Source organism: Montipora foliosa, chromosome 1 (assembly GCF_036669935.1).
Source record: "Montipora foliosa isolate CH-2021 chromosome 1, ASM3666993v2, whole genome shotgun sequence".
Classification (NCBI taxonomy): domain Eukaryota; kingdom Metazoa; phylum Cnidaria; class Anthozoa; order Scleractinia; family Acroporidae; genus Montipora; species Montipora foliosa.
The window spans coordinates 37,098,276-37,110,775 of record NC_090869.1 but is presented as its reverse complement, the minus strand read 5'-3'; the positions used below and the strand labels follow the sequence as shown (position 1 = coordinate 37,110,775).

The 12,500-nt window shown below is 40.6% G+C and overlaps 1 protein-coding gene across 1 annotated transcript in view; it reads right to left on the bottom strand.

Annotated features, from left to right (window-relative positions):
• Nucleotides 1-12,500, bottom strand: part of LOC137997675 (nose resistant to fluoxetine protein 6-like) — a 54,382-nt gene that overhangs the window by 27,796 nt on the left and 14,086 nt on the right. Inside the window, exons 4-5 of the mRNA XM_068843810.1 lie at nucleotides 6,247-6,340; nucleotides 3,562-3,815 (exon numbers count right to left, since the gene is read on the bottom strand). Of these exons, the coding sequence (XP_068699911.1) occupies nucleotides 3,562-3,815; nucleotides 6,247-6,340 (348 nt within the window). The remainder of the gene's footprint in view (nucleotides 1-3,561; nucleotides 3,816-6,246; nucleotides 6,341-12,500) is intronic.

Genomic DNA, 12,500 nt, shown 5'->3' with positions numbered 1-12,500 from the left:
AGACTTTAAAGGCACCCCTATCATAGAGCCTGATCAGCCACGCGAACACCGATCAACTTCAAACTCTTATTTATGAAAAAGTGAGACGGTCTTTTTCAATGAAACCAACGCAGTTGGAAAGTAAGTACCATACATAATGTCATTACGGAGAGAAACCTTGCGGCCCGTCCTTGATGGAATATTAATAGCTCTCTGAAGTTGCCTAATTTCAGCGATCTCCAAGTTTTGGCTGCACATTGAAAGATTCGTTAACAGGGAGCGTTGCACCAACTTCTCAAGCAGATAGACCTACAATAACCCTAAATAAACGAAAAAGACATTTAAATGCATTACAGGGCAATTGAAGCAAGAATAAACCCTCTTTTAACGGCTTCAGCTTGGCTTACCTGTAACAGATAAATGCTTCAGTGTTCGAATTTCGCTCCATGATTTTACAAAAAAAAGGACGATCTCTGCTGCCCAAGCACTGAATCCGTGAAAGTGCAAATCAAGTTTAGGTATATAAGTTGCCATTTCTCTGCCATTATCATTCTTACATCGAAGTTTTTCCTCGGCAAAACGGGGAACATCAGTGAAGATCGCCGCCATATTTACCTGTTGGACAACCGCTGACCAAATTCAATTATAGCACTTGTGAGGTAAAGTTGACAGCCGCCGGGCCGCTGGGCCTGCTTTTAGCAAAACCCCTCAGGCGAGTACAAACATTTGATCCCTCGACGTTTAGTAGCTGTTTTATCTGCGAATTCAGCTTGTTTCAATGGTTTTGACATTAATTTAACGCCTTACTCCCTCATGGTTCATTTACACCTGAATCTGCATGTGGGAGGGGCCAGGTTTTCCCCAGAAAGAGGGGGGTTTTTCCCTGGCGGGCAGCAGGTGCGATTTTCTGGAGATCATGCATTTTGCTTTGTGCCAGTATTTCAATAAATGGAACTGGCGTCATGGCCTTAGCAGCGAGGGCACATCAGGTTGTACCGCTTCTAATCGCAAACCAGCGGTCAGCTTCCTATTTCACCAGAATAAAGTTGTCTGAGTCGCTGAATTATTTGTTTGCAGGGAATAGGGGAACTCCTTATACTTATTCCCGAGAGCCTCGAGATATGATGCCTTTTGTTTAGGACTGAATTTTAATATAACGAAATCGGTCTATTCTCCGCGTTTTTTTTTTTTTTGGAAGAATTTACCAATTTTATTGAGAATTTTATCCCAAATATATCACAATATTCCCCCTGTACTAAGTAAAACCCTAAAAAATAGGGAAATCATAGGAATTTCTTGAAAACAATAGGAAGTACGCGAAAAAAATAGGAAAAAATAGAACTTGACGCCCTGTTACAATGTAACATATTGTACTCAGACAGTCTGAAGTCAGGTTTGCAATACATGATATTAAAGAAGTTATCAGAGAAGCTGGAGTGACAGAATTGTAGGAGCAATTACTACCCACGCGTGTCAGTTATTGTGGGAAGAAGACGCGAGCAAGCCCATCAAATGAGATGTACTGTAGACTCTGCAATCCCTGAAACCGTCCTCCATTTGCTTTATGGGTGCTGGGCCCTGGCACAGAGTAAGTATTTGTGGAGACATAATGCAGCTCAGAAGATAGTGTTTTTGAAATTGTCAGAGATTTCGGGACAATAGAGAAAGATGACCTTGGTGTTCCCCTGTTTACCAGAAACCAAAATAAGAGAACGAGAATGCGGATCAAGCATTCTGGGATGTTCCATTATTCGGAGAAGACACAGATTGAATTGAAAGCAAATTCTGTAGATGTTCAAATAATCAGCCATCACGAGAAAAGGGTTATCATGCTGGAAATGAGCTGCCCTTGGATTGGAGGCATGAAAGAAGAGACAATGAGAAAACTTCCAGGTACAAATACTTACAATGGGAAATTTAACAACAATATCATGGATATACGGTACAACATAACATTAAAATGGTCGTCCTCGGAGGATGGTCTGAAGAGATCGATGGAGGGTGTAGTGAAGAAACTTGTGGGGAAGAGAGAAAATGCAGAAAGCAGTTATTTCAAGCACAGTAAACATTGCAATTTTAGAACATTTAAAGTCCACATATAAGAATCATACAAGAAAGACATTAATTTTAAGAAACAGACATTAGGTTAAATTTATTTAAGTAACATAATTTTACATAGTCATTTAAGCGTCTCAAGAAAGGCATAGCAATACTGGTATATCAATATTATAGCCAATTAGTATTGATATAATATTCTTAGGATATATTAAAGTTCTATAATTATAGGATTTAGTATCACCCAACTAGTGGACTAATGCAAATCCTGCATTTCAATTGGCTACGCTACTAGAGGACTATTATTAATACTCCTCGAGTAGCGAAAAGCGAGACACTTTCTTTCGTTTTATTCCCAAATAAACATTTCTTCAACTTGCATTTGCTAACTTTGTTATTGCCTTTTCTGTCCGACTAGTTGGGTGATACTAAAACAATTAGACCCTTCCCCCTCAAGGGCTAAGGGTCTAATTGTTAAATAGTATACGTTGGCTTTATAGTGAAGCAAGAAATACCTGAGACATGAAATTTAACAAGTACTTGCTGCATTCCACCTGACAATGAACTGAGGATGACGATCGCGGCCACCCTTCCGGATGTGGGCGGGGCAAGATGGCCTTGGTCCGTTCACACTGCAGGCCAAAAAAGGCCCACCTTCAACCGACAGGCTTTTCGACCGTTTGTTTTTGTTATGGAATGATATTCACATTGCTTATCGTAGAAATCTGATTGGATGAATTTCAGCTTTTGCAGGATCTTCAGATATGAAAATTGTTCCACGCTTCTCAATGCCTGTCGGACCTGGAGGTGGGTCTTTAAGAGATAATGATATGAACGAAGAAATGAACAATAAGTATAGGTCTGGATGAATTGATTGTTCCAATAGGATCGGAAGTGGGTTTATTAACAGTTAAGTGGGGAGGTGGACAGTAACGAGAAACAAAATATTGAAGAGAGTGAAGGTTTTGTAGAAACATCTGGGATAATTGAAAAAAGGATACAGAGTCGTTGAGGGAATTACGATCAGAGGAAAATGGGTCAAAAGAGAATGACATACAATACGGACAACGTCTGGTGATTCAACAGACAAAACAAAATCCTGAACTGGAAGTGCCCAGGGTAAGATGGAGTATAGGGATACTGGTTGAAAAATCTTACATCATTACACTGAAGGATCTAGCGGTGTAAATGAATGGAATGATTAACAAAAGGTGGGTGATGAAGAAGGTATAACTGTTATTCCAGTAGATGTAGGGGCTTTGGGAGTGATAAGCGAATTTGAGAAGTGTGATGATGATATTGCGATTGGTATGAGAATACATTTTATTGGAGATAGCAAGAATTTTGCGACTAGTATAGTGCTCGGATGTTGATCACCCTGGAAGATCATGTGGTACCTCTGACAGCAGGATGTTGTGATCAGTATTGTTAAACAAAATACGTTGAGCTTGAGGTACATGTATCTGCCATGGACCCTACGTTTATCACTTTGAGGGGGAAAAAGTCATAAGATCTCAGTTACTTTACCTCTTTCTTGCACACTGGGCTGTATTAAGTGAACATCAGAAACCAGCTCTGATTTGGAATCAGGCACGTTTGAGTGAACCAATGGAGTATACTCATTATTCGCATCATCCCAATCCTGTCTTTCTTTAGATGGCAGATGACTTTCATTTCGAACATTTTCCAGTGTAAACCAAAATTTCCAAGTCTGTTGAATTAGGCACAAGTCGACCAAAGTTCCAACAAGACATAAATATGCTATGATGCCACAAATAACTCTACAAGATCAAAACAATGATCATTAGTAAAGAATGGTACCACGGAAAATAAAAGCTCTATTCACATGCCTTACACCTAAATGGGAAACTACACTACTTTTGGTTGAGGTTTTCTTGGTATGGAACAAGGGTGACAATGGCACGCGCAGCAAAATATCCATATTAGGCCATATTAGTCGAGTAGAATCCCAACTATTCTGTGGGCTCTCCTTTCGTCAAATGACGTCCCCTTTTCTGTTGCTAAATCAGGCTATTGTGCAATTAGAAGGGACAGGGGTAAAGTAAAGAATTGTCGTCAGTTTTTATGTTTGAGAAAGAAGACCGTTGTGTACGCAGTCAATTCGCTTATTGACGTCACTTCGTCACATCGTATCTTTCATAATTCCGCTTCGCAATCTGTAATCACCTTTGGAAAGAAAACATTTCGACGAGTCTCAATAAACGAGGAGACGACTACGCAAGAGAGAACAGCACAGAATTTGAGCTCGTTGTCTGGTGTTATAGATCCGGTCCGAGTTTTGTCAATCCGATCCGATCCGGTTCGGTTCTATCCGATCCGATCCGGTCCAGTCCGGTCTGGTGCGATCTGGTCCGATCCGGCTTTTGCCAACGGCCCTTTACTAGCATGAAATTTGAAACAACAAAGCATCATGTGTTTACATTGAACTGCCTCGAGAGCGTACGACATTTTTATTTTCTTCGATCTTGGCCAAGCGCGCAAATCTTTACACTACCTCGAAGTATCCAGCTTCGCCATGTATGTTACCGAAGGTCTGCTTTTTATCAGCAGTTGCAGTAAATCTAGTTCTGGTTCTTCCAGCTTTTTCGGTTGACCCTTAGCTGTGTGACGATGGAAGTAATTTTCGGTTTCATGTTTGACAAAACTCGTCTTCCATATTTTTGAAACTGTAAGACCACTCATTTTGTATGTTAATCCTACGTCTCTAAAAAGTCCCTGGTAGAACTCTGTTGAAACATCTCCCCCTCCGCTCAACCGTCAGTGACCACATATCATTTCCAAAAGTAACCTGCGATCAGGTGTACTTTTCCTTAGACATGGTGGGAAAAGGTACGCCTGATACAATTTCTTAACGAGTCGTCTGCTCGTAGTCCAGAATCTGGACTTTACTCTGATTGGCCGAAAAACAATAGAGCTTTTGGAGCCTCGCTCCGATTGGTTACAGAATTGCAATACTTCTTGTAAATCGGTTAACAGCTGATGAAATTATGGCCGCCAAGAAGGATTTCAACACGAGTGATGTTTAGGCTCTGTTTACAGCAGCTGTTGCTTCGACTTCAGGAAGAGCGGAGAGAACGCATCCGAAGAATGGTTTGAGTAAAAGAAGACATTACAGTTGTACTTCCTACGGGATTTCGCAATAGTGTTATTAATACAGGCCCGAACATTCTAGAAGAAAATACATCGTTCTTCTTCCACCAACTCGAAAACGTTTGTAGTTGTGGCAAGTCCTTTGGAATATATTCGGAAGCAACAAGTTGCGAATCCAAAAAGAACCGAATAGAACTTTAGGGCTGCCACATTCGGGGAATCAGCCGAGCTTGACAGAGAAATTCGACACTGTTTACGGAATCGCTGAACAATCTGAACACACTTCTAACAAAATGATAGCTGAGTAGCTGCTGCTGAAAAACTAGAATTTCTCAAAGTCCATTTTCCTCATATCTATTTTTATAGCATCTTTTATTGGCATCTCAAATATTCGAGTTTAAATAAAGTTTATTGTACTGTTGATTGCGCCTGATGATGACATGAAGAAATTCGGGCTTTTTCTGCCATTTTATCTCGAAATTCTTTGTTCGTTGATGGTTTGAACAGAGAAACCGCACCAACTGTCAAGCAGGATTTGCAGAAATAGCTTTGATTGCAGAAATCAAAGCCAGAGTGCTATTTTGTTTTTGTCGCGTCTTTGCTTGAATCGCAGCGTGCAGGTAATTTTCGGTAAAATCTGATTGGCTCACATTTATAGCATGACACATGATAACATCCCTCTTGACAGGTGGGCGGCAGACGACTCGTTAAGAAATTGTATCAGGCGTACTTTTTAGCGCCCTGTCTCAAGAAAAGTACGCTTGATCGCAGGTTATTCCAAAAGGTGAAACGTTCTTCGTACACATTCCTCTCATGCCGCGGTTTGCCGCGGTTTGTTTCTCTTATATTCTCCCACAGCCTCGGTCACATCAAGAATGACACGTCACGAATCCGGGCGCTCCAAATGGTCACGTGAGCAAGTCGAAATTCAAATGCGATCGATCATTTTTTGCGGGGTAAACAGTTTAGTGATTTCGGTAGTATTTACCACCATGATGACCTTGCTGAATTCATAACCACCTCCTTTTACGAAATAAATGAAATATACAACATTTGGGATCATTATTTAATTACAATAAAAATAAAAAAAGGATAACTTACAAAGTGATAATGGGTCCTGTAGTCCACTTTGATGGATGGGCACAATGAAGGGATGAGTGTTTGCCCCATTTTATCCTCAAGGTTGGCAGGAATACTAGAAATGGATTAGAAAGGGACAGGTACAGTACAAAAGTCAGACCGGATCAACTCGGATCGCTCACCTCCGATCCAGGGAAAAACAGTTTTGTAAGCTAAAACTATTCGACGTTTGCGCCAATTTCACCAATGTTAGCTTAAAGATTAGCGTAGGGTGATTTCCCCAGGCCTTATCACGAAAACACGGTCTGTCAAGCATACATAATTAAAGTTACAAACAACAGAGATAACTTTGAAAACTGTTAGGCAGAACAGTTTTCAAAAATCTCAATCACAATCCATCTTAATCTTCTTCAGTTTTGCAACATCCCTGCCTCCACTGTATTTGCAAGCTGTCTTATTCAAGCTTTCTTTCAATGTTCTAAGTAGCTATTTTTATGTTACACTTGATTTGGTTGCCAGTTTCCAGTCGCTGAATTTGGCTAAATTTTGTGACACCCCTTTGGACCGTGTCCATGAACAACTTCTAAGGACCCGGTCCATGGATCCCTATTTTGTCTTTGCTAAAAAGTGTCCCAAAGCATGTTTACGACATTTTTAACCTTAAAAAAGACGACTTCGTGACAAAGGGGTTTTGTTCACTTTGTGACAAAATTGCTTAAAGTGCTACTGCGATGAAAAAATCAGCTCTCGTTTTTCTCCACATTTCGAAAGTATTTGCGTTGATTGCTCAATAGGCGGGATTGTTTGTACTAATTTCAAGAAGAAGACCCTTTATTTGAACTCCACTTTTTATTTAACGGTCCGCCATTACTTGGTGCAGTTTCGACTGATAAGCTTTCAGTGATCTGAATCAAGGAGAAAGTGACGCCATTTACTCAATTGCTTAAAAATGCAGCGTGTGTATGGTTTAATTAGTATGCAGAACACGAATTTGACAACCTGAAAGCCAAAAACTCTCGTGCTGCATACTTATTAAGCCGCATTCACACACTGCATTTTTAAGCAAATGAGTAGATAACGTCATTTTCTCGTCAATCCAGATCACTGAAAGTTTATTAGTGGGAACCGCACCAAGTAATGGCGGACTGTTAAGTTAAAAAGGTGGAGTTCAATATAAATACTCTACCTCTTGAAATTGCTACCAAAAAATTCGCCTATTGAGCAATCAACGCAACTACTTTCGCAATGTGAAGAAAAAGGAGAGCCGATTGTTTCATCGTAGTAGCACTTTAAATGGTTTTTATTAGACCCGGTGTTAATTTCATCCTGGACGATCTTATTGCATACTGATTCACTGTACTCTCTTTGTTTGGATTCACTATCATGTAACCAACAATAACAATTAAAATTCTCACACCACCTAGAACATTATGGTAATATTCCCGCCATTTGGATAATTATGAAAATTACCAGGCAACCATGGAGCTGGTAAGGTAAAACAGCTGTCATTGTTTCCTTGCTATTGTTGTTCCTCTTACTATGCCTTTCAACCTCTCTTTGCATATATTTTGTAACGCTTCGCTAATGACAATGGAGTATGTTCAGATTCGTGTTAATTGTAGAAGTATTTTAGGCATGCTCGCAGGTATGTTGAACCCCTAGGGGTTTTCTAGGTTACGTAGGATTTTGAAAGTTATGCAAGAGCCACTCAAAGGCATCTCTTTCAACTTTGACTTTATTTGCTTATTCACTTATGTAATTTTCTCTATGGTATGTTGAAAACGCTCGCTATGTCAATAAACGAGATGCCCGCCCCTGATGCTGTGTTTATGTTTATTAAAGATTAGTTACAAAATATTTTATAATCGTTTCAGGGTGATTAGAGTATAAATTCTTTTAGTGTCAATTCCCTCTGCCTTAGCCACAGTCAAAACCCAGAGAAAAAGTGGTAGGATTCACTTTGCGATAGGATCTCATCACAAGTACACAACGTGTTTTTTTTTAAATACCGTTCCGCGGTTCCGTATTTGAGTAATCCGGTGTTTCATGTTTAAGTACTCCGCCAATCCACCATTCCTAGCTTTCGCCTATACCCACAGATCAACGGCAAGCTTCGCTTCCAGAATGTTTGTTTCTTAATATTTTCGAAAAGTAATCAACCTCAAACTTGCCAGTTGAATTTAAACTATAATTACTCTTCGTCCAAAGGCCATTGTACATTTTCTGTAACACTGAAGGAGCAAGAACAGATTTAGAGCATCGACACACGAATTCCTCGTGCTGACAATCAGTTAGCTGCAATGATGTCAAAAGGTTTTATTGAAAGAGAGGTGCTATTAAAATTTAACTGAGACCGAGTTGTGCTCGTGTTTATTATCAAGTTGTCAGGAAGAGGCAATTAGGCGGCTTTCTTTTCTGTTTTTTTTTTCTTTTTGCTGTTCTCACGAACGAGAAGCCGGTAAAACGTTAAGGGGAACTCATTCTACATGTATACGAACGCGTTCTAAAAGAAAAGAATTTTGAGCTTTAGCAACGACAACGGCGACGGCAACGAGAACGTCACAAATTTGCATATTTAGTGTGCAAAAGCAATAGCATTGCACGCTCTGCACGTGCATCTTTTCATTTTTGTCTATTTCTTTGCCGTCGTCAGCAAAACAACAACGTGAAATAACAAAATTTGAGGTTTTAGGGAGAACGTCAGCGCTTGAGGATAAATTTTCATTTCCTCTCTTACATTGAACGTCGTTCATTCTAGTTTCGTTCTTGAGGGTTTGCCACACCTCTGGCACATTAAAATGCTTGGAATAGTCGCGAAGCGATTACAATAACGCGAATTCACATTTAACGACGACGTTCTCGTTGCCGTTGCCGTCGTCGTTGCTAAAGATTCCTAATACAGTGTTTAAGATCTACGACGCGACGGTAACGAAAACGTCATTTAAAATTGCAAGTTCAGGTTTATTAATCTTTTCCGTCATTATGTCGGTTTGTCTAACTACTATAGACTAGCGCAACATTCCAGGAATTGAATTAGGAGGTGCGGTGTTGAAGCTAAAACAGAAAATTCAAATTCGCTGCCTTGTGTTCACTTTCTCCGTAAAACTTGAGAATAGGCCTTTTTCGATATATTAAAATTCAGCTTGATAACGAGTCAGTGAGGACAAAGGCAAGGAAAGTGGATGATATGTAAATATTTTCACATTAATTCCCATGTGTTTCTATTGTCTTTGTCCTCACTGCCTCACTTTCAAGCTGAATATTTAATATATCGAAAATGGCCTATTGGTCAGTTCGCAGATTTGCCGAAAACGTGAAAGAAATGTCCAAAAATGAAAAACTCACGTGCAGAGCGTGCAAAGCTATTGTTATTTCTCGTTAAATTTGTGACGTTTTCGTTGCCGTCGCGTCGTAGATCTTAAACTCCCTAATGTGCCTAATGTTACCTTGGTGTCGTTATTGATTCAAACTTATCTTGGACGCATCATATCACATTTATTTCTACCAAGGGGCCAAGCTGCTTGGAGAAATTTGGAAAAAATTTTGGTTCTGCAAAAACGTGCCCTTCGTTTGATTTCTTTCAAACCCTTTAGATTCCACGCGGTACATTTGTTTAAATTGCCTTGTGCGCCAATCAACTGGAAACTTCAACACTCCCCACTCCCCCGGCAAATCCTGGCCCCCTCGGGCCAAAATGGTGTTCAAATGCCCTACCCTATCGTCGGATTTGTCTGTCGAATGTCCCTCCTAAAGAACAATCGTCGTCGGCTCTTCGGTGTCGTCTTCAATGAAACTTTTGTAATATATAGATTTAGCAAAGCCTAAAAGCGGAACTCCCGTTTCTAACCCCAGAGAGCAATATAGTGTACATGGAAATAATTATGCTTATGCATAAAGTACAAAATTAATCGTCATTACTGTATACGGTTTACAGTGGTGAAACAGATCAAACACCTCTGAGCTGACAGCAGTAAACAAACAAGCCTGGGCAAACAATAACCAACAATTTAAATCAACAACTACAACTGAAAATTACATGCACAGCAATATCTTTCACAACTTTTTCCGTTTGACTGACAATCTTTATTCCCTCTGTCTGCAGTTTAGAACAACAGCAAAAATCTTTCTTATTTAAAAGTCAACCTAAAGCGTAGTAAATTCGCTTACTCCACTGCAATTTCAAAGTCGAACAATATTCAGCTCACGAATGGACATCCATTTCACACAAAAGACCTGTAAATGTGATGGTTCCAATATTATATGTCAGAATCTCTGGCAACAAGGAATTGCATCCGTTTTCAGGCCTTCTTCGTTTTTAGTGAGCTTAACAAAACATGCGAGGCAGCGAGGCATAATTATATTAAGAAGGAAAACATTACCTGAAGGCTAATCGTCGCCACTTCTCTCATGTTTATTCGCTTTTCTTCGATTTTCTGCTCTTGATCCCGTTGCTCGTCCCCAACGTGATTTCCCGCCAAAAAAACGCGGGTTGCCAAATGCAACGCTGCCACGCGGTTTCCCGCCAAGGAAAATTGCCGAACATTCTAGGGCTGTCCATAAGTTGCTCTGCCACTTTTGAGCTACTTTTCTGATTTCGAGCAACTTTTCGGATTTCGAGCAACTTTCTTCTGTTTTGAACAGGTTTCTTGCTTTTTAAAACATTTCACAACTTCAAAGCGCCTAGTAAAGTTCTGATATTGGACATTGGTTGCTTTCATCATGACATACCTTTTGCAAACAACATTTATACACTAGCTGACACTATCCCTGCTCTGGAGAATACGGCTAGTGGCTAGTGGCTAGTGGCTGTGGTAGTTTTACATGCAAGGGTCAGCGGATATGGTAAAAAAAAATTAAAATGGTGGAGCTGAACGATAGTCCATGCTCGAGCACCGTGCTAGCAGAGCCTTTCTTTTGCTTGCTCGATTTTGGCGTTCTCGAGAAAGGCTCTGCATGAATCGAGTAAGATCTTTATTGAATATGCGCTGCATGTTGCCAGGATACAGTCTCGAACCCAAGCCTACTATGCCAGATCTCATCGCCATCTGGTTTTTCATGGTACATCGGGCTCAATTATAACCATCGGTTTTGTCAAACAACGGACGCTCGCACTGGAAAAACCGGTTTGATGAGAGAAAACAAGATTGACTAGTCCAGACGTTCGGGCTGCAGCGGCTTCAAAGAGTTGACGCGATTCGGGCAGAGCCTACTTTTGTCCTCCTCAGCAAAGAAAAAGACGAAAGGAGGCTCTGCTTGCAGGGTGATGCTCGAGTGACCATGATGAATATTCAGATCCTCTAGAAATAGCAGCTAGACTAAGTCCTGGAGCTAGGGAAAAGCTAATCCAGAAGAAAAGAAGAGAAACGTGCGCGGTTCAGTCAATCCAAATGTGTCTAACCGTGGTGTCAGGAAATCTTAGATGTGACGCCTGCAAAGAAACTCTCTCAAAAAAGAAGAGCTCTGTCAAGAAGCATGTATCATTCGCGAAGCATATCAAATCACTGGAGAACATCAAGAAAACCAAGAAGAAAGGTCAAAATATCAAGGATCTTCAAGGAAAAACACGTGGGGGAGCAAAAGGATCAACATTACCTGAGGACATGAGACTCTATCGCTACGACGTTGTGGAACCTTTACTGAAGGCGGGTATTCCCCTTTCAAAAGTCGAAAGTCTGCGGCAATTTCTTGAAAAATATGGTCATCGCTTAACATCTCGCACCCATCTGGCGAAATTCATTTCCTTGATTCGTCAGAAGGAGATAGATTCTCTTAAATCAGAAATAGCTGCCTATCGCAGCATGTTTTTCTGTAATCTGTGATGGGAGCACCAGGCTCGGAGAAGCGTTAGCAATTACTGTGAGCTTCATTGACAGCGAATGGCATATACAGCAGAGGCTTGTCAAGTTAGCGATCCTAGCCAAGAGCATAAATGCAGAAGAGCTTGCTCAGAGATTAATTTAATGCCTGGCTGTAGTGTATGGAATTCAACCAAACCAGCTTCTAGCAGCAATGCGAGATGGCGCATCAGTAAACGGAGCTGGGTTGCGTCAAGTCAAGTTTTTCTTTCCCAACATTCTTAATGTGACATGTTTTTCTCGCACGATTGACAATGTTGGCAAGCACTTTGCATTTAGTGTCCTAGGTGTTGGAATGCAATGTTTTCTTTTAATCCAGTTGCACTGCTTTTGTGGAAAACAAGAACTGGGACAGCGATGCGACTTCAGTCCAATACCAGATGGTGGAGCAAATGGGAAGTTCTGAATGAGGTGATGGAG